Source organism: Chinchilla lanigera, unplaced genomic scaffold (genome assembly GCF_000276665.1).
Source record: "Chinchilla lanigera isolate Chin_1 unplaced genomic scaffold, ChiLan1.0 scaffold00017, whole genome shotgun sequence".
In the NCBI taxonomy this organism is placed as follows: Eukaryota; Metazoa; Chordata; class Mammalia; order Rodentia; family Chinchillidae; genus Chinchilla; species Chinchilla lanigera.
In genome coordinates this window covers 18,184,611-18,206,818 of record NW_004955418.1, presented here as the reverse complement: position 1 = coordinate 18,206,818, position 22,208 = coordinate 18,184,611, and the positions used below count along the sequence as shown (strand labels likewise).

Sequence of the window (22,208 nt, the reverse complement as noted above, 5' to 3'; positions counted from 1 at the left end):
ATAACCATGCACTAAAGTCAAAATGGATTAAAGATCTAAATATTAAAATAGAAACACTAAATCTGCTGTAAGAGATAATAGGTAAAACTCTTGAAGACATAAGTGTTGGCAAACATTTCATGAACAAAAGTCCAATCACAGGAAATAATACAGAGAATCAACAACTGGGATCTTTGCCTAGAAAAGGTTTTGCACATCATTACCAATGAAGTGTGAAGGCAACCCACGGAGTGGAAAAAAGTTTAGCCAGAAAAAATTTTGTCCTTCAGACAAAAGACATATCTAGAACATATAAGGAACTGAAAAAAGTCAGACCCCTAAATTTAAAAACCAAATCAAAAAATGGGCATCTCAGATAAAAATACACTTCTCAGATGAAGAAATATAAATGGCAAATAAATATATGAAAAAATGTTCAACGTCACTAGTTATTAGAGGGATGCAAATTAAAACAATGCTGAGATTCGGTTTCACCTCAGAAAGAATGGCTATCATCAAGAAATCACCTAATAACAAATGTTGGCAGAGCTGTGGGGAAAAAGGAACTCTTATCCACTGTTGTGGGAGTGTAGACTGGTGCAACCATTGTAGAAATCAGTGTGTAGATTCCTCAAAAACCTAAAATTAGAGGTTCCATTTGACTGAGGCATTCCCTTCTGGGTATCTTCATGGAAGAATTAAAATATCATACCACAAAGATATATGCACACCCATGTTTATAGCAGCACAGTTCATAATAGCTAAATCTTGGAAACAACCTAAATGCCCATTAACTAAGGAATAAATAAAGAAAACGCATTTTTAAAAAATATATAATGGAATACTACTCTGCCATAAAGAAGGTTAAATTGGCATTTCTAGGTAAGTGAATTCACCCTGAGATTATACTCTTAGGTAAAAAAAATCAGACTAGCATGTGTAAACATCACATTATCTGGTGTAAGAAACTGAAAGAGTAAATAAGGATCAAAATGTACAACAGATATTGTGGAACAGAAAGAAATTGTTCAAAAAGAAAGAAGAACTAGGGTGGTAGAAAGGGGAAAAGAATAAAGGAAAAAGAAAAAATTATTTTAAAAAGGATAAAATGGAAATATAGCTTTGTAAATCACGAGGGAAAGATGGGTAGAAGGGAGGACAGGGGATTGGGAAAAAAAGAGAAATCAAAATATATCATGGACTGGTACAAATTCCCTATGATAAATATTATCATTATGTATATCTAAAATTAAACTTAATTTAAAAGAAAACTAATGATTTTCCCCCACCAAAAAAAAAAAAAGAATAGAGATTCATTTGGCTCACAGTAGTTCTGGAGACTGGGTAGTCCCAAACTGTTGTGCCTGCAGAGGGTCAGTGAGGGCAACCCTCTTCCTCCACCTGGGTCTGGGATGAGGGGAGGCTGGTGCTAGTGGCTGGAGTGATCTGCAATAGTCTTTACCTTGATGATTTGGGTCAGGGAGGGAGGAAGTGGTCCTGACTTGAATTCCACAGTCTGTATCTTTTTACATCCAGTGTTCCTGGATTTCCTTGAATGGACATTTCCTTATCTACTGTTTGCCTTAGCATCATTTCCAGAACATTTACAAGGCTAGTTTTTTTAACACAATATTTTGAACCTGTTCACTGGGGATGAGTCAGTGGAGCTTCCGGAGCTGTCATGCTACAAGGCTGTATCAGAGGAGCAGTGTTGGCAATGTTCTTTTCTTTTCCAATCTATTTTAATTTGAACCTGGATCTGGTCTTCTTTTTATTTGTTATATTTCATTTGTTAGCACTAAGCAGTAAGGGTAGAGATGGTATTTAAAAGCCTGGTCCTTGCAGTGCATCTTTATTTAATTTGGATCCATTTTTCATGTCTACAACTAATCTCCTTACTACCTCAAGGGGTATCCTCAATAGCACCCCTAGAAGGAACTTAGAAATGAACGAGATAGAAGGGGAGTCTAGTTAAAGAAATTCTGACTTAGGCAGCTGCCTGATAAATGATAGCATGATAACTCCCAATTTGTCCTGTTTTCAAGCCAAATCTTCCATTTCCCTACATGGTTTCTCTTAGAAAAGGTATCTCACTATCTAAATTCCAGCTTGTGGGGGACAAACTCTCGGGTAGGTCCTGTCATCCTCACCTCCACATTTGTGCTCTTGTGTGATCCCTTTCCCCCAACTATGGTGGCTGAGTGACTTGCCTTTAACCTTAGAATTTGGTAAAGGTGAGAGAATACACACATTAAATACACACCATTAGTTCCATAAGATTGTATCACTGATCTTGCAAGGAGACCCTCTTGCTTGCTGACTTGATGAAGTAAGAGGACATTTCATGAAGACCAACATGCAAGAAACTGATAGTAACCTCTGACCAACAGCTGGCAAGTAACTGAGGCCTGTTGGTACTGTGTGAAGCAGTACTGTAGCTCCAAACCTCATGAACTTAGAAGAATCTCTTCCTTAGTTGAGGCTCAGATGAGACCAAGACTCTGGCTGACAACCTTCCTTGCTATTTGTGAGACCCTAAGCAGAAAACCTAGCTAAACCATGCCCGCACAATGGGCATGCAGAGGCTGTGGGATAATAGATGTATACTGTTTTAAGTTGCTAAGCTCTGATAGTCATATGAGGCAGCAAAAAGTAATTAATCATATCTATACTCCAACAAGTAATTTGATGGAAAAGAATTCTAAATGGTTATTGCTTCTTTAAATTCTGGAACAATAACTTAACTGTTCTACTAATGGTGTAGCTGAAAGTATTTCTCCAAGCCAAAGTGGATACTTCTCATCATTGTGTAAAATAATAAATGATGCTGAATATTCTGGTTTCATAATTTCTTCTTAACAGAAACAGATCTCCAGAACATTTGCATACTTTAAATTTGAAACTCTCTACCAAGTTCAAGAAAATGTTCCCTCATCCCTCTCACTACAGTTGTATTTCTGTGAACCTGACTATTTTAGATAACTAGTATAAGTGAAATCACACAATATTTTTTAATGACTGGCTTATTTTACAGCATATTTTCCTCGAAATTTATCCATGCTAGTGTTTATGATAGGATTTCTTTCCTTTTTAAAGGCTGAGTACAGCTAATACATTTCAGTGGAAGTAGTTCATAGTTAGAAAAGCTATTTATAAAATACCTGAAACTCCTTCTGCCTCAGAAATACTTAAAATGAGGTTATAGGATATTATAAGTAGGCACATATTTGCAAGAAAAAACAAGTGATTTTTCCCCAGTCTTTGGTTGGTAGTGCTAAAAAATGTTTTAAGGCTGACAACATATAAAAATATGAAATATATTTTTCTATAATTTATTAAAAATTAATTCATACTGTTTCTGTATACTGGCTGCTAAACCAGTAATGAATAGACATCTGTTTATAATTACATAAAAAGAGTTACACAAGACACAGAAGGAAGATAATATTTTATAAGGTAATATTTTTGTAATAAGCATATGGGGAATTATAAACTGTTAGATTTCATTCCTGTTGTTAACTTATACAAATGTAAAATAAATATGAGAAAGAACACTGTCTTGAAATATTACTTATTCTTTAAACATATTATGTATAAAGTAAAAAAAAAGACATAATAAATCAATGGCTTGTCATGTCACATGCCCAATTATAAACTTTGTGGTATTTACATCTATAGTAATTTCATGAGCAAGTATAAACAGTTCAATTGCAAGTTTTCCTTCTCCTTTACTTTTCTTCTGACATCATTCCATTCTCCCCTTCTTATATTTCTCTTTTTTTCCAATGGGAATTATAAAACATACCCCCACACCAAGGAACCAAATTCCACCCTAGGAACAGGATGGAAACACACAGGTTCAAAAAAAAGTACACGCCTGTAATCGCAGCACTTGGGAGACAGAGGCAGAAGGGCTGCAAGTTAGAGTTTTGTCTGAGCAACTTAGAAAATTCCTGTCTGAAAAGCAAGTAGAAAAAAGAAAAAAAGAAAACTCTTGAGGATGTAGCTCAGTGGTAGAGCACTTTTGGGTTCAATCCTCAGTAACACATACAAAAAAGAAAATAAAACAAAAATAACCTTATAAGATGACCTTCAGACATATTAGAAGATAATCCAAATGTGAAATCCTGTAACTTTATGAGATTGTTTTGTTTGGTTTCTTAGATTGTTTTATTTACATTGTGACTTCCCATTTTAATGTGTGGTTTTCCAAACCATACACTACCAATTAGCTGAAGGTATCATCAACTATTACCTTATGTGGATTGTTACACGGTTTATAGATAAAATCAGAAGAACTGTCCCATTTTCATAAAAATTTCCTGTAATTTTTAAATGGTCTGCATAGAATTTTTAGAAATTATTTCTACCATATCTGAAAACACTTGGACCATGATTTTACTGGCCAACTAAATAACATTCTTTAAAAATAAAATGTGTTATTTGGCAGGCAGCTGGTACATGACCATTTATGAGTTTTTATTTAAGGAACAAATGCAAGACATTTTCTAAGGTGGCCTCCTCTGCACTCCAAACTTTTACTGTTTGAAAAATGCATGAGTACTTTCCTCTGGAAATCATGTAGCCTACACATATTTTATAAAAATCACAAAATGTGGGAGAGACAGTTTATTCTACATCTAAGAACATCAGAAACCATGATGTTTGATGTCATATGGTCTAAAATAGCCTGTGACATAAGGCTTCTCCCAGATACCCTGAAGATTTTTAACTGTCTCCTGTGTGTTATCTCCTTTCATTGGCAGCAATCTAATCAATTGTGCTTATTAATTGCTCACCCTGTGCGTAACAGAGTAGATGGACTTAAAAGGAGTCATGAACAGTGATCAAAAGATACAGTGTCTACATTTCAAAAAGCTTATTACAGTAATGGCACTGTATCTTTTACTGTAATAATTTTGAAAAATTAAATATTCATCATATTTGATGATCATACACCATTAGTCAGATGTTTATGGCAACTTCTGTCAAAAACATCACAGTGTGTCCTCATCCATCTTATTCATCAATGTCACCATGCAACTTCTAGCTCTTTTCCAAAATTAAAATGAAGGTAACAGGTAAACACTGTTAATCCATTCAGGACATGGAAGCAACCCTGACAAAGCAGCAAAAGATAATTAAGAAAGAGTACTTCCTGAACTGCTTCAGAAAGTAGCAAGAACAAAAAGATAAGTCTGTATAAAACAGGGGGGAGTATTTTGAGGAAGATTAATGGAAGTGTGTCTTTTAATGTAATAAATGTTTTGACATTTAAACATTCAATGTGTTACTTAATTACACCTTTTATAAGGAGAGACCTTCACATTGTATCTATGGCCCTTCAAGATGTTTATAATCTAATATCAGGTGCTGATAGGAAGAATATAATAAATACCTATAATTTTATGTGGCAGAGAAGGTGGTAGAACACGTTTTGCTTTCTTTGTGTAGGTACATGTGCATACATTGATGTATTGGAAATGAGCAAGTCAACAGACATTACGGATCATGAACTGTGGGGTGAAGACTTCTGCAATGACTCCTGAGCATAATTTTGGGAGAAAGGTTGCTTCTGGTTAGGAAAATGGTAGCCACCTTCTGACTTGGACCAATTGCCTGCCCTGGAACCATTTGAAGAGTCATGTGTAGAAGTTTGATCAGATTTAGCAGGAGAACTGAAAAATCATCACAAGTAGAGATACATCACAAGTAGAGACAAAGTTGATAATTCAAAAGAATGCTCTCTGAGGTTGTGCTTAAGATACATTGGCTAAATAACAGGTCATGTGGGCGGGGGGCTGATCCAGTAGTGGGCATTAAAGACAATTAACACTGGGCTTGGACTACAGCTACAAAATTAAGTTAAAAATTTCAGGTGACTCTCAGGGGATTTTGTGACGGCGTTCAACTCAACATCCAAATGTTGCATTAAAAAAAATCCCTAGGGAAAAGATTTCCAAACATTTTGCCTGTTGTCATAGATACACTGAGACTGAAAGGAAGGAAACATAATTCAAAGGGAACACGAGATGGCAGCAGTTTTATCATATAAAGCGAGAGTTGGGGAAAGGAAAACATTTTAAATTATTTTTAAGATAAAAAAATATGGAGCACCTTATTCTTTATGTGCTGTATTCCTTTTTTGGTACAGAGATTACTCAGTCACTGGTTTCATGCCTCACAGCACATCTGAGGTTCATTCCAACTATAGTAAAAATCCTACTACATTACATGTGATTGTTTCCTAAAATAAAGCTGTTGCTGTTTTCTGCAGATTACTGTTCCTCTGTGTTATCTTCGGCAGAAGAGTTCTGTATGGTGCAAATTCGCTTTAAATGTTCCAGCATCTCTTTTTCTTCCTCTTCTAGGGTCTCATCCTTCCTCATTTCCCACCTAAAAGAAAAATCACATCTTAGTGCTTTTTGGCAATGCACAGACTACAGTTAGTTGTTCGGGGCTTGATTGTGTACTTACTTTCTCCATGTTTATTCTTTACCAACTGCCTCGTGGGCAACACAGTTCATAGGCACAGATTCTGCAGAGTGGGTCAGAGCATGGCAAAGGAAAACAGTCAGGCTTGAGAGTCCACTCTAGCATAGTTTCAAATCGGGTTTCTCTATTTCATAGATTTTTTAAATGTTCAAAGGAGGGAGGTTTGCCAGAAAGTTGCAGGAGGTTTGCCAGGAAGACATTGGCAGCAAGATCATCAAGCTAAACTAGATACTCCTTCAGGGCAGGTTAGTCTATTTCTAGAAATAAGATCAGATTTGGAGTAATCAGGTTAAATCACAGGAGAAAAGCAGCAAGTCATTAGCAAGATTTCATAGAATATTTGCTAAAGAAAGGAGATTAAAGACTTTCTAATTTTAGATGATTAGGAGATATAGAAAAGTTAGAATATAGAATAAGTATATAATGTTGCAAAGTAAATACTATTACAACAACCCAAGTAGAATCCTTCCTTCCCGTGCTTCCTCTGTCTTTGCTGTACCCCTTCCCCAGGTCTTGCCACGCCCAGCAGTCCAACAGGGAATCGTTTGCACGTTTCTTTTCCTCTCTCTTCTTTCTACCAACTCTTAGTCATCTGTGGATGAAGTGCTGTCCCAAAAGGATTTTAAAATCAGTGCTGATATATCTAAAAGACTTTATGCTATACAGACTTCAGTAGGGCAGGACTTCTAATAAGCAACAGCTGCTCACTGAAGATCTTCCAGGAGTCATCTTTTTATATACTCAGATTTCCTGTCATATATGAAGAAAGCAGGGGTTTCGGGTGGGGCTTGCTGGTATTGATGGATTGGTGAAAAGAAGCAGGATAACTGCATTTGACAGAGAAACCTCTTGGCAGGAAGCTTGTTCTGAGGCAGGTTTCCTTGTTATAGTGTGGGGTTCACTACGACCTGGTCCACCCTGGGCAGTGGTGTGTATGAGAAGAAGGAGGGAAAGCCCAGGAAGAAGGAAGACACTTATTTGTGATATTACACTTGCTTTATTTTTCATTTCTTCACTCTCTGCCTGGGGCCCTCCTTTCTTCTAGCTCCAGATCTAAACAATTATTTCTGTCCTCCCTACTTACTCTATATCTTTCCTATGGTTGGAGTTGGGCCATTGGTCATAGAGGTTTTAACAACAACTTGAAACAACATGAAAGTTTTCAGTAGCATGCCTTTCAAAGCCACATCACATGGGAAAATACTCCTCAAAATCAGTGTCTGGGGATTTACAGTTTAACTCGCAAGGGTACCTTGCACTGATTTGTTTTGGCATTTTAGGGAGAAAAAAAATTCTTACAATTTTATATAGGTGAACTTAGGCATTATTACTGTGCATGTCAAATTGAAGTTCCAAACAGGAAAATAAACAATGGAAATGTTTACATAGTAGTAGCTATGAAGTAGGTATTGAGTAGGTACTTGATATAATACTCTTTAAATTCTCACTATCAGATGTTACTATTCCAAGTCATAGAATAGTTGGTTGAGGCACAGAATGTTTCAATCACTTACCCAAACATCTTTGGATGTGAACTCTGGAGTTGGGGCTTGGTTTTAAAATTATTTTAAAAGTGTCATTCAATAATGTTAAAAATAGTTAATATTTCATTTTCTTGGAAAACATTGCCAAATTGTATTAGATAGTGTTATGGTTTGTGTCTGCATGTACCCCCAAATCCTCCTGCAGTCATGGGCCAGCTTTTAGAGTTTATGATTGACACATGATCCAATGCTGAGATTATGGGTGTGAGTGCTACACCCACCCTGGGGCGATGAGTTTGCTCATGTAAGGGAAAGAAAGAGGCTGCTTGCCGCCACTCCTCCTTTTTGCTCTGGCTGTTTTTGCTATCTTCTGCCTCCATGAATGGTTGTCCTCCCTTTTGCTCTTGCTGCTTTTCCTATCTTCTGTCATGAACTGTAGCCCTCTGCCATGTGCCACTCCGCCTTGGAGCCAGCCAAGTATGGACTGAAACCTCCACAGACTGAGCTAAATAAACCTTTCCTTCCTTAATTCTGGGTATCAGGTATTTTGTCTCAGCAACTAGAGAAAGTAACCAAGACAGACAATAACTGAAAGAACTATCTAAACTGGGTGTTGTGGTATACACCTGTAATCCCAGCACCCTGGAAGGCTAAGACAGGAGTATCACAAGGGCAAATTTAGTCTGGGTAACTTATCATGACACTGTCTCAAAGTAAAAAATAAGAAAATGTCTGAGGATGTCATTAAGTACAAAGGCCCTGGATTCCGTCCCAGTACCAAAAAGAAAAGAAAAAAAAAAAAGGGGAAAAAAGGACCTATCTTGCAAGAAACCCAAAAAGGAAAATTATGTTTGCTTTTTCTTTCCTCCCTCCCATGCAGAGATGCTAATATTGCCTGAGTAAATGAATTATTTCATGAATATCAACAGAGTAAAATATACAATATGCACATAAATATTTTGATTATTTTCTCTACTTGTGAAAATGGAAAGCAATCTCTCTGCTTCATTAAAAATCTGTATAATTAATGTAATTTAAATGAATTGTATACATAATAGAATCATGATAAGGATTTTGAAGCTCCATGACAATTATAGGCACTTCACAGTATAATTGAGCTGTTGGTAGTTAATGATATTAGGCAGTTATTTACCTATCACAACCTTCTCATATTTGCTTTGTGCTTATTAAGAAGAAATCATTTCATGAGGGGATATGAAATGATGGCGAAGATAGCTGAAAAAGTAATATTATAACTATGTATCCCCTAACAATTTTACTTTTACTGGACAAAGGCAATAGAGATTTGAAATGTATGTTTTTATCACAACTATACTTAAATTTTATACTCATAAATTCTTAAGAGAAATTTATCTTTTAATTGTTAACACAATGCAAAAACAAGTCAATTCTGTTTTGTTCTGGTTTTTTAAAAAACTGCAGGAAGAGAAAATAATCTACCAAATTGTTGAACATAATTGATTACTGTCTCCAGCTTCCTCTGATATACTTAATATCTGCAGTGAAACCATGCCCCTAGAGAAACTAGATAATACCAAAACCAGCATATTCTAGTTCTCCTTGAAAAGCACATTTTCCTGACTTTTGTAGGCTGTGTCTTGCACTACTGCTAAATTCCTTCACCTGCCTACTAAGGTAAAAGGAAAGCAACCAAGCCCCAATTTTGGTGCCAATGACTGTTATATCTTAGCTACTGATGTGCAGCAAAATCCTTACTGATCTGTATCATAATCCTCATCATCTTCTAGAACAGACTTCATCTCTCTGGTTCGTGGGTGAGTAAATTTAGGGCCTTGACCTATCCTAGACTACCAGTCTTGCTTATTATCCAAACACCCAGACTGAGATTTCTGTATCAGCATCCAGAACCCTGCCCATCAGCACCATGATTTTGACTTGGATGTTCTTAACCTTGGTGCATTTCCTGTATTTGCGTGCATGTTCACACCTGGACTGGTGGTATCTACTTGCTACTGAAAGTGTTATATTAACATTATCTATTGTTGTAGAGCTCTTCCATATACCTGACCACAGGCTAAGAGCTTTCTATTTTTGTCTACCTCAATAAGCAACAGTTGATTTATGATCCCTCCAAAGAGATTTAGAGGTGTGCAAAATAAAAACAGTCACAGATCACTAAATGTTATGGTTTATGTCTGGACGTCCCCCTAAAGTCTTATGTGGTCCTGAGGGTCAGGCAAGCTTTGTGGAGGCAGCTGAATCTAAGAATTTGTGAGTGGTTCATTCACAAATGAACTGTGCTGGGATTGGGGGTTTTAGTGCTACACCCACCCTGGGGCAGGTAGCCTGTTTACCATATAAGGGAGGAAAAAAGACTCGTTCCTCCCATTTTGCTCTTGTTGCTTTTGCTGTCTCCCCCTGCCGTGAATTGTTGCCCCTCTGCCATGCCACCCTGTCTTGGAGCCATTATGGTCCAAGACCTCTGAAAACTGTGAGCTAAATAAACCTTTCCTTCCTTAACTTTGGGTGTTGTGTATTTTGTTTCATCAATGAGAGAAAAATAGCCAATACACTGATGTACTGTCCTAGTGGTCAACTGCATAGAATCTTAAAGGGGCAGAACTTTGTGGATGACTGTGTGTTAGAGCCAACCAGGAGGTGTCTTTATGCTTGGGGATGTGGTTAAGCATGAGGCATGTCCTTGACAGTGCTGATCCAGGCTGTCAAAGGGATAAAGTCTGCAGGGCCCTTTGGTAAAAAGAAGCACCAACACAAGACAGATGAAGAGAGTCAGAGCCAGTTCTCTGAGGCATTTAATCTGCCTTTGACTGGGAGAAAACCATCTAAAATCTGAGGAATCAATAATTTACTGAATAAGAGGATACTCTCTGGAATCTCCACCTATGCATCCAATCCTAACCTACCACCTACTAGTTGAATCACCTCCGGCTATTTGTTATTCTCTATGTTTCAGGGTTCTCATCTGTAAAATAGGGTCAGAATAGTTTGAGTGGAACATGAGGTCACTCACTTATGGATTATTTATGACTGATTTCACTCAATAATGTCAGAATGTAGGAGCTATGATTGATAATGAACAAAAGCCTAAGTCCCTCAAAGCCTAAAATATTTACTATTTTTATTTTACAGAGAAAGGAAGTTTGCCAGCCCTATTCTAGAAGTAGCTTGATATTTTATTTTATTTTTCAGTGCTGGGTACTGAATCTAGGCTTGGTGCAAGCTCAACGAGTTTTCTACCACTAATGGGAGTATGGTTCTTCTGGGGTTAGACTGCTCCCCTAGGGGGAAATGTGGAGGGCATTTTTGACTGACACTACATCCAGAGAATCCTACTAAGACTCAGGGAACAGAGATGTCAAATATCTTTAATATGCAGCAACCCACAAAACAAAGAGCTGTTTTTCCATAATGTTTTCCTGAGAAGAAACATATGTTCTCGAATATCTAATATTGAATAATAATAAAAATATTGACGTAGTAGGAATCCCTGTTTAATTCCTGATTTAACTGAAATGATTTTAGCATCTCACTGCTTACAGTATTATTTACTGAAGATAGAACTTCATGGTACAGTCAGATTTGAATCCCATATCAGCTGTGTGGTCTCAGAATTCTGGATAAGATTGTACCTCAGTTTTCCTATCTATGAAAAGAGGAAAAATAACAGTGCCTGATTTATAGAGTTTCAATGAGAATAAAATGATTAAGTATGCACAAAACATAATGCCTGGTTCATCTCAAACAATCACTGATAACTTATTAGCAAGCTTATATATTCGATGAACTTCAAAGTAGGAAGAAAATGACTCTGGTGGGTATAAAGGGGGGAGTAATATTTTTCCCATATAACAAGAAATCCAAAGGCGAATGATTGCTGGCACTGGTTAAGTAGCTTGATAACAGTGAGGCTGAGGTCTTAGCCTTGATTCTCTTGCTCATTACATCCCGGTCCCAGAACACTTGTTGCAGCTTCAGCCATCACATCCTTGTTCTGAGGCAGAAAGAAGAAGAAAGGCAGCATCTACGTCATCTTACTTGAGTCATAAAACATTTCCTAGGTTTCTCCCAGCAGAGAGTGGAGCCATATTGTGTCGGCTTGAATCCTGACTCTGCCATTTGCTTCGTGCATGGTACTGGGGAAGTTTCCTTATCAGTTTTGTGTGTGAAAACCATGCATCAGTCTTCTCATTTGCAAAACAGATGATGCTGGCAGTGTACTGTACATGTCAGTGCGCTGTTACAAACAGTAGGTGAGCTATGAGTGTCAAGTGTTTCACAAATTACATAAATTTTTACTACTGTTTTATTAGAGACCCTATTCGTGTCTAGTGGTTTTCTTAGAGCCCTATTTTGAAGTTCTTTCTCCTACTCTATGTCCTTTACATTGTTTTATTTGATAGATTCTCTCTTACACATTTGTAGGTGAAATGAAATTATGAAGTATTACAAAGGGTTCAGGCCGGGTGTGGTGGTGCACGCCTGTAATCCCAGCACTCAGGAGGCTGAGGCAGGAGGATCATTGGGAGTTCCAGACCAGCCTGGGCTACAAAGTGAGCTCAAGCCAGCCTGCACTGCATAGCAAGACTCTGTCCCAAAAAGACAAAAAGAAAAAAAAAAGGTTCAGAAAGTATGCAATTATACATATCTGTGTTTGTGTTGCTGTTCATTCTTATCATGAAAGAGAAGTTTTATACTAATCCACAATGCTTAACCTAGTGAGGCCAAATTTGTTTTGTTTTTCTCTAACCCCTTTGTTACATTTTCTAATTACAATCTGTAATGGTGGCATCTGATCATATCATTGGCATTTGGCCTGAAGTACCAATAAAATACTTGAATATGAAAATGTGGCTTGAAATAAGCTTCCTGATATTATGTGATTTTTAAACACTTCTGTGCCTATTTATATTTATAAAGTCCTTTGTAATTATTTATCAGTTAATTCTACTGTTAACATTAACTATCTGGTTGAAATTAACAATTTCAAATTGTCCTACCAGTTTGCAGCTGAGCACTGAAAAGTGAAGTCATACCGGACTTTGTTCTTCTTTTTTTAAAAAATGTTTTTGCCCTTGTCTTTTCCTCTGCATAGCACAATGGAAGCTGGCTTCAGAATGAGCTTCAAGAAGGATGGACATGACATCTATTTCTTTTTCCTGCTGTTTTGTACATGTGAGCTTTTCTCAGGGTCAGTTTAAGACCATCATTTTTTCTCCTTTGGGAAGCCCCACATCTACTCCCACAAATTCAGCTATGGTCTCTATATCCTTTACTTATCTGTGTTCCAAGTTTTCATGAATTATTTTTAAATTTAATTTTTGTCCCAGTTCTTTAAATTCAGCCTCTAGATGGTCATTTTCACTTCCTCCCCAATTCTACTGATATTGTATTAATATTTTATTCAACCTTTCCATGACCCTGTCCCCTCAATAACAATACAAGGTCTGAATGAACTTCACAATGTCTCTACTCCCAATCTTACCCACACTGTCAACCCCAGTTAAGAGACAATTTACTTTGTAATCACTATTACATTTACCCGTACAGCTCAGTCCATAGTTCAGGTGCTCATGATTCCCAGGCTTGAACGGAGCAAGTCTTCCAATAGTCAGATCTCATGCTTAATGTGCTGCTACACCAAACCAGCAATGACGGCCCTAGCAGGAGATGTAAAAATTTCTGGTGTTCTAGCTTATGATTTCTATTTAGCTAATATGACCCCTTCTTAGGGGGAAAATGATTTTCCTTATTGCTTTCCGTCTTTTGTTTTTCCATGTTTGCATTTCTGCTTTTGCTATCCTACCCAATTAAAATGCCTTTCTATACATTTTCTGTACACTTCAAAAGGGCATGTTCTTCCTCAGACTCCATCCACAGCCCACTTCTTTCATGCACTCCTTCCTATCTAATCCTGATGTGGTCACCCTTCTCCCTAAAGTCCGATAATGCCTAAAGTCAAGATTACTCTTGTCAATTAGCCATGTATTTGTTTGGTATATCCATTTATATTACTTTTTTTTTTTTTTTTTTTTTTTTGGTTTTTCTCCGGTACCGGGAACCGAACTCACGACTTTGCGCTTGCCAGGCAGTTATATTACTTTCTTGATTTATTTATTACATCATGTTTTATTTTTCACATGTAGTGTCTTTTCATTTATACTTGTAGTTTGTTGACTTTTTATTATCTATACATTTTATTTCAAATATTTTAGCACATATGCAATGCTTTTTCTTCAAATAGGGAAGAGATAGATTTATTTTCTGATTCTCAGAAATATTTTTGAACATATTTAACAAGGGTGAATACTTCTGTTCCATAACATATCAAATGAAAGAGAAAACACATACAAGGTGACCTTTTACAGTCTCATCATGTTTACCATCGTTTGCTTTCAATAGATGTGGCAGAATGAGGACGTTTTACATTCTGCTTCTCCTGTCATGTTGTCCACCCAGGCTAAGCCCACTTAATTCAGATTTTAAATAAGCCTAGAAACATTTTAGAAGAGTCAGTCCTCCTAGTCTCAGTGTACCCTCTAGATGACACCACAGTGGTCTGGGATAATCCCTCATGCATCCTGTTCCTCTGCATTTCTATCCCCCTTGATTTGATGCTTTTAAAGGACCTATAGATTACTTATCACTTTGAGAGACATAGTGATGGAAATTTTACAACACAACACATCTGGAATGGGATGATTACATCTCTATGGAAGGTTTTTCCAGGGATAGGTTTCTGAGTGAATCAAGTTCAAGACACTGAATCAAGTTCAAGACATGAATCAAGTTAAGACGTTCACAAGACATAATTTCATGTTATTTGACACTTGACACTAGTAGTTTGGGTCAGTGTAAAAAATTGTACAACACAGTTTGTTAATTTAAACCAAAGTGTTTTGCTGGAATAAGTTCTTTATATGTCACCAAAAATTTCCATACCTAATTTCTGGTGATATGACACCAAGAATGATCCCAGGGACCTTTTTCTTACTCTGAATTTCTAGACCACTTTTTCTATACTGTGTGCCTTTATGATATCATCTCATTTGGATCTCTAGTTGTTGATGGCCTTCCTTTTCCTTTCAGTTTAGAAGCTCCACAAAATTATACAACAGGATAGCAGTAAAGGGGCTGGATCATTTTAGTTCTCATGAGCAGCTCTGATGTAAAGGGGAGGTCATTCCAGTTAATTCTTAGAACACATTAACAAAGCCCTCTTATTCGGGTCATCAGTAAAACATGATTATTCACCTTTTCATTTTGAAAAATGTAATTAGGAATAGCTAAATATTTATGTTCTCAATGTTTAAAGCATCAGAATATATAACATCAACCAAACAAATTTAAATATCTCTTTTATGGCCTAGACAGTTGTTTTAGACTATAATCAGTTCTTAGGACATGCTTTAGATCAAGACGTAGAAGACTGGCAAAGTGAACATAAACTTCAGAAAATTCTCAGTGGAAGTTAATGGTAAGAAATTAGTCACAGTAAACACTTGTTATCAGATGTAAATTAAAGGACTTTATCAGTTACCCATTGTATTGGAATGTAGTACATCTAGCTTATGTTTTGAAATATCTGACTTGGTTTGTGGTCTAATTAATATGTACTATCACAATGAACTACGTTTAGAGTAGAGTTTTATTCTATGTTGTCATTTTGTCGATTCATCCACTAAATATTTATTGCATGTGTACTAAATCCATGGTCAGGTGTGGATATCATCTTGTCCTCAGGAAGTTTATTTGGGAAAAATGTTCATTAGGGCTGGACTGAATAATCTAAATCAATATTCAAAGTCCCATATGGCTTTTGTGTATTTCAGTTCAGCTATGAAATGCCCTTGATAATAAAAATTGCTGGTGCCATTTCCTTAGACTTCATTTCTGTCATTGTTTGAGAGAAAGGTATAATTTAGGTATTTCTTCCTTTGATAGCTTTAGGGCATAATTTATGTCGTCCTTTAACCACTGGAAGGGGGGCAACTTAATGAAAACAAAGCCACCCTGATTTTTTTAAGTAATTAATAAATTATGGTGAGATTGGGAACTGTAGAATTTGATGTTATTCTTGAAAGACATTTCTCTAGGAAGGTGACTCTGAATAGCAGTTAGTCCCAGAGGACAAACTTTAGGGAGGGGACAGATAAAAAGTTTTCCTATGTTTGAAATAATTGCATTGTGATTCACAAACGGCAAGTTTGTGAATAATCAGTCTGAATTTAGATAGCACTACTTTTTTAGTGACTCCATTTTATGTACCACAGAGAACCACAAGATAAAAGTTAGTCTTTTCCCTTAGAGATAGGTCTTAGAAATACCATACCTGATAGATAAGACCTACTGTCTTTCTCATGTATTCTCCAGATGAGAAAACCTACAACTATGTTTACCAATGTTTTAAAACCCAAGTTTTAAGGAATGTACGTAGTTTCAATCCATTCTTTTCAGGATACATTTAGTTGGAAATGAAGAAATCATATTATTCATTATATGTAACAAAATGGTTGATGTTTGCTCAGACTTATTGTTGCTAAAACAGAGTCACTTAAACTTTCCCTATAGGTAATAAGTTTTAAGATGTTGAAAGTTTTGTTTCCCTTTGAATTTCATGTTGAATCTCTAAAGGAGTTAAATTATAGGGGCCCTAGCACCCTTGTTAATAAGTCCTTACATATCTTTCACTAACTGCTTTTAGAAGTGGGTGGATGGTAAAAATATCAGTTAGGTAATTGATTACATAAGAATCAGAAATCTTTACAAATCTATTTCTAACTCAATTTAGTTAATCCTTCAAGCTAATTAGGTGATATTAATTTAGAGGGAAATTTCAATAGGAGAAAAGGAAAATGTCAAGGAATCACATCCACCAAAGTAATGTCAAATGAAAGATAAGAATATTATTTACTTTTTTTCCTTTCTTCCTTTCCCCTTTCCCCATAAGTTTTTCTTCCTTTTAAATAGTTTCTTCCCAATTCACAATATCTATTGTACATTAAAATATATGTATACACAAGATAGCTAAGATAGTTATATAGCTAGTTCATTAAAAGAAAATTTTGTACTAATATTGCATAGAAAAGATATCATGCCTATATCTTCTACTCTGAATAACTACTAGGAAAACAACAATATGTGATATATCAACTATTGTAACTGTCCTACTAGCCTCTTTTAAAACTTGATTTCATTGCTATGTTTATCTTTGTTTTCTCTCTAAAATAAGAAAGAATAAAAGAATATAATTTACTTGTAGCATTTCATTTTCAAACTTAACAATAGAGAGGAATTTTCTTTAGAAAATCTTTGCAGATTTTCATGAAATTAAAAGGATATTAGATTTTTATAGATTACTATGAATGTAGGTACATCTTTGCCTTTGGAAGTTACAAATCATAGGTATTTCTTAAAGTATGCGGAGTCATTCTGTCTTGGTTACCTTTCTCTTGTTGCTGGGACAAAATACCTGAAGCCCAAAATTAAGGAAGGAAAGGTTTATTTCACTTACAGTTTGTGCAGGTTTTAGTCCATACTTGGCAGGTTACAAGGCAGAGTGGCACATGGCAGAGGGCTATAGCTCATGGAGGCAGAACACAGCAAAAGCAACAAACACAAAAGGGAGGAATGGCCTCAAGCAGCCTCTTCCTCTCCCTTACATATGCAAACTATCCACCCCAGGGCAGGTGTAGCTCTCACACCCATAATCAATCAAACTCTAAAAGCCTGCCCCATGACCTCATGAAGCTTTGAGGGGACACACAGACACAAACCATAACACATTCTAACACCCCACAAGTTACTTTGACCTAATTGAACATTTTAATATTTAGAAAATGAGGTTTATTTATTTATCTCATAGAACATATCACAATTTGTTGATATGGCATAGCATTTAGAACCTCTAGAAACCAATGTTATATACATATCATACAATATAGAGAAGTACATAAGAATAATATAATAGATATAAACTCATACAAGTTTATATTTATTTTTTATATTTAAATATATAGAGAAATATAGTTCTATCTGTGAAAATCTATACTCAGCACTATAAAATATCAACACTTGCAATAATGAATAAGCAGTTTATTTGCTTGTTTCATGTAAGACTTTGTTATATGTTTATAAGTAGCTAAATAGGCAGTATAGACATTTCCACAATAATTCAAATGAATATTCTTTTGCATGGTGGTTGATTTGTTTGGTTTTACTAATAATCAAAAAAGTATCTTTCCAAGCCTAGGAACAAGCAGCAAAACCCTTAATTTGAATTTATAGCCTTCAGAGACAATCTGCAGCACAACTCAACTCCCAGAAATTTAATTAATATGATTTGTTCTTTAAATTTAAGCACAAGAATTATATACCAACAAATGGGACAAGCAAGAAGGCTAGCAGTAATATTTTAAATAATTACAGCTTAGGAAAAACATAAATGGAAGCATATCCATCAGTTGTAATGGAATCTGAATTTTCCATTATTACTACATCGTCCATATCTCCACAGAGACTTCATTTCCACCAGTAGATTTTTTAAAATTATATGAGTTTAGGTAGAAGGCTAATGTCACGCTGTTTGGCCAGCAGTTAGTGCTGATAGGGAAAACTGCCCTTTACTAAGAGAAGTATCAGGACTACTATACAGTGCTAGAACCTTGTTGCTGATTTTCCCAAGTACCGTATACTTTAATGAAGCAAAAGAGAAAACTGCCTTTTTTCTTTTACATTTGAGATATTTCTGGAAATCTGCGTGGACTCCGTTCTTTAGACATTTGCTGTCTTAGTTACTTTTCTTGTTGCTGAGACAAAATACCTGTCATCCAAAGTTAAAGGAGGAAAGGTTATTTGGCTCACAGTTTGCAGAGGTTTCAGTCCATAGTCTGCTGGCACCAAGGCAGGGCAGCCTGGCAGAGGGGTTTCTCAGAGGAGAAACAGTCCATGGCAGGGCAGGCAGAAGGCAGCCTTTTGTATTCCACCCAGGCTATAAACGTATTGATTGGTGCCACCCACAACCAAGGTGGGTCTTCTGTTATCCATACTCAGAACTATGTAATTCCAATAAGGACTAATTTAGTACCACACACCCTTTAAGCCAATATCACACCCTTAATCCAAATTCACACACCCTAGATCCAGCCACCTCTGAAAAGCCTCACTATGACCATAGGAAGCTTTGGGAGGACATCTAGTATATATCATAACATTTAGTATCTATTATATACATTTAACTGTTGTGTTAAAAGATCCTGAAACCATGTCTGGGTATGCTACTCTTGTCTAAAAATTATAAAAATAAACAATATCCTTTTTGTGAAGAAGGAAAGGATTAAAATTTTATAATTTAAATGTACAATTCTAAAGTTATCAAAAACTTAGGCTATTTTTAGTAGCCTGTATAAAGCCAATACCAAGCAGTTGTTTCGGCACCTTTGTTACAAGGCCAACCATATACTAACCATTTCTGGGGATGAAATTCTGAATAAAAGTAACATTTAGAATCATATGGTCCATCAGATGAAGAACCTACCTAAAACTGTGTTATTAAAATTAATGGAAATACTGTGTTCAGAAAACGATTGGAAATATAGAGATGCCTCATTTTTTTGTTTGAAATTGATTAAGAATGTTTAAAACTTCAAGCTGATCTAGACCCAGGAGAAAATGACAGCTTTGCACGGTTGATGGTGCCATTATGCCTCACCAAGTCAATGCCTATTGGTTCATGTGTGTATGGATGCAAACGTTCTTTCTTTCTATTTAGTAATCAAAATATTTAGTAAGTGTCTACTATGTTGTAGGAACTATGTGGGTTTCGAGTATATAATACTAACCATAATGGTTACTCTAATACTTAGAAATTTCAGCGTGCATGGCACATTCTGAGAACTTTGCATCTATTAACTAATTTGGTTCTCACAACACTTTATGAGATGGTTTAATTGTTATTATTGCTACGTACCAAGAATTACCCAAGGTCACACAATGGGTCAGTGCTAGGGCCAGGACTCTAATCCAAGCACCTGGCTCCATAGTTAATCTTCTCACCCAGTATAATACATCTTTTTAAGTTTATCTTTCTTGTAAGAGAAACATGAGCTGTTTTCATGGAGCTTACAGTTTAAGAATATTTATATCCATCCTGCATATGCCAAACAATTAACTTATAGGAAAAAACAGTCTCTTTGTATTCCATGTACCAGGCCAGCATTGGAAGAAGAGACCTGACTATATTTCATGACTCTCACAGTGGTGCTAGAGGAGGGAACTCTCAACATAATTATCATTTCAGCTGCTTGTGGCTGGTGGGACCCCTTCCTTGAATCCTTCTTCATTCCTAGGAAGCGATCAAGAAGCATTACTTCCTCTAACTTCATGCCAGCACCAGGGCAAGTGAGAGGCAGGCCTGGCCCAGAGGCGTGAAGTAGGCAAGTACTGTGGCCCGAAAGCTGACCCTCTACTACACTTCTAGACTGACTATTTGCAAAATAGGGCAAATATGAAGAAGGTGGGAAATGCTATGCCATTCAATACTTACAAAAATGTCTACAAGGAAGGGGTGGGTGGTTATGAGATTTTGACTTACAGAGAGTAATTTTCTAACATCATAAAACGGATCTAGGGGTTGAGAAGTGATTGTTGTATGACAATACCAGCCCTAAGAAGTTGAGAGAAGAGTATCTATCCTCACACAAAAGGCCTGGTGTTTACCTGGCATGTTTCCTCAATACATCATTAGTGCAATATAACAGGTTCATTTCAGTAGGTTTTCATGGATTAAGAGGGACAGATGATTTGATGAACAAAACATTCATTACATAAAGAATTGACTTTTTAAATCACTCAAAACCAGTACAGATGTCAGAGCTTGAAGTATTAGCTTTGCATTTGAATATAAGTTCTATGAGCATAAAGATCTTGCTTATTATGCTCATCGCAGCATCCCAGGACATGGTTTAGCAATAATATATATTTAACAGATATTTGTTGAAAAAATGACCCACATTCAGAAAAAGGTCAGTAGAATTAATTTTACTCTAAAGCAAAATCCAGATTTACAAACGTTTCTGAAATCATGCATATATTTAATAAATTATGGAGTTCTAGAAGAAAGGTTATTATTTAGGTTCTCTCCTTTCTGAACCCTTTCCTATTCCCCTGAAGTTGAGCATAGCTATGGCATTAATTACTCTAACCAGTAAATGAGTGGAGGAATGTATTTATCTCCAGCCCCTTTTTGGCAGAGGATGTAAAGAGATAGTGCAGATAAAGGAAAAGATCTTTCAAACATCCCACTCTATTTTGAAAGAATAAAAGACACATGATAATGCAACTCAGTGTATTTCAACATTGAGTGTCACGTCAGAATTCCATATTCAAGATGGTGATAACAGATTTTCTGAACATTGAGGAAATATTTGCTATACTGTTAAAAGAGAAGGAATACGTAATAAAGACAGACGGAGGTAATTTATATAGAAAAATGATGATTATAGAATGAAAATATATTAGAATGAAGAATTTTGTACATCTTTTGTACATTCTTTAATTTTATAGAAAATGTTGCTCAGAGATTTCTATTTGAAAGTCATAAGTCAATCTCAGTCTTGAGCTCAGGGCTCTTGATCACTCTCTGAAATTCATTGTAACTATGCCATGAGCTACTGAAACGAATTGATTCTTGTAAGGCTTGGGGCCAACTCTGTCATTTTTGCAAATGTTTAGAAGCTAGATTACACAGTGCAATTTAAGAATCAGAACTATAAGCAGGCTACAGAGTGACTAAAAAAAAATCTCATTTAAGTTCACCTATCGGTTATTCATTACTGCACATCAGATCACTTTAATATTCAGGAGTTTAAAACAATGAACATTTATTATCGTGTACAATTTTTGAGTGGCATAGTTGGTTAATTCTGGCTCAGGGTCTCATATAGTTGTGAAGGAAATGACCCACATTTTGGCTTCTGGTGCCTTTTCAAACAACATGGGTAGAGGTTTTTTGGGTTAGATTTAACAGTATTCACATAAGTGATTATTTCTAGAAACTACTTTATTTAATTTTTAGAATTTTGAACTGACAGCACTACTTACAATCTGCTGTTTATTGTTAAGTGCAGTGGTATTCACTAAAAAGTTATATCAAAATTTTCAGTGAAATTAAAATCTTACATAGTTTATTTTTTTTACCTGTAGGAAGTAATTTACCCTTATCTGGACATTGGTCTTTTTACTTGCAAATAA

General features: G+C 36.0%; 1 protein-coding gene across 1 annotated transcript in view; it reads right to left on the bottom strand.

Annotated features, from left to right (window-relative positions):
- Nucleotides 1–3,416: 3,416 nt before the first annotated feature.
- The window catches only part of Kiaa0825 (KIAA0825 ortholog), a 384,762-nt gene continuing 365,970 nt past the window's right edge, over nucleotides 3,417–22,208 (bottom strand). Inside the window, exon 20 of the mRNA XM_005382250.2 lies at nucleotides 3,417–6,375. Within this exon, the coding sequence (XP_005382307.1) occupies nucleotides 6,258–6,375 (118 nt within the window). The 3' untranslated portion in view covers nucleotides 3,417–6,257. The remainder of the gene's footprint in view (nucleotides 6,376–22,208) is intronic.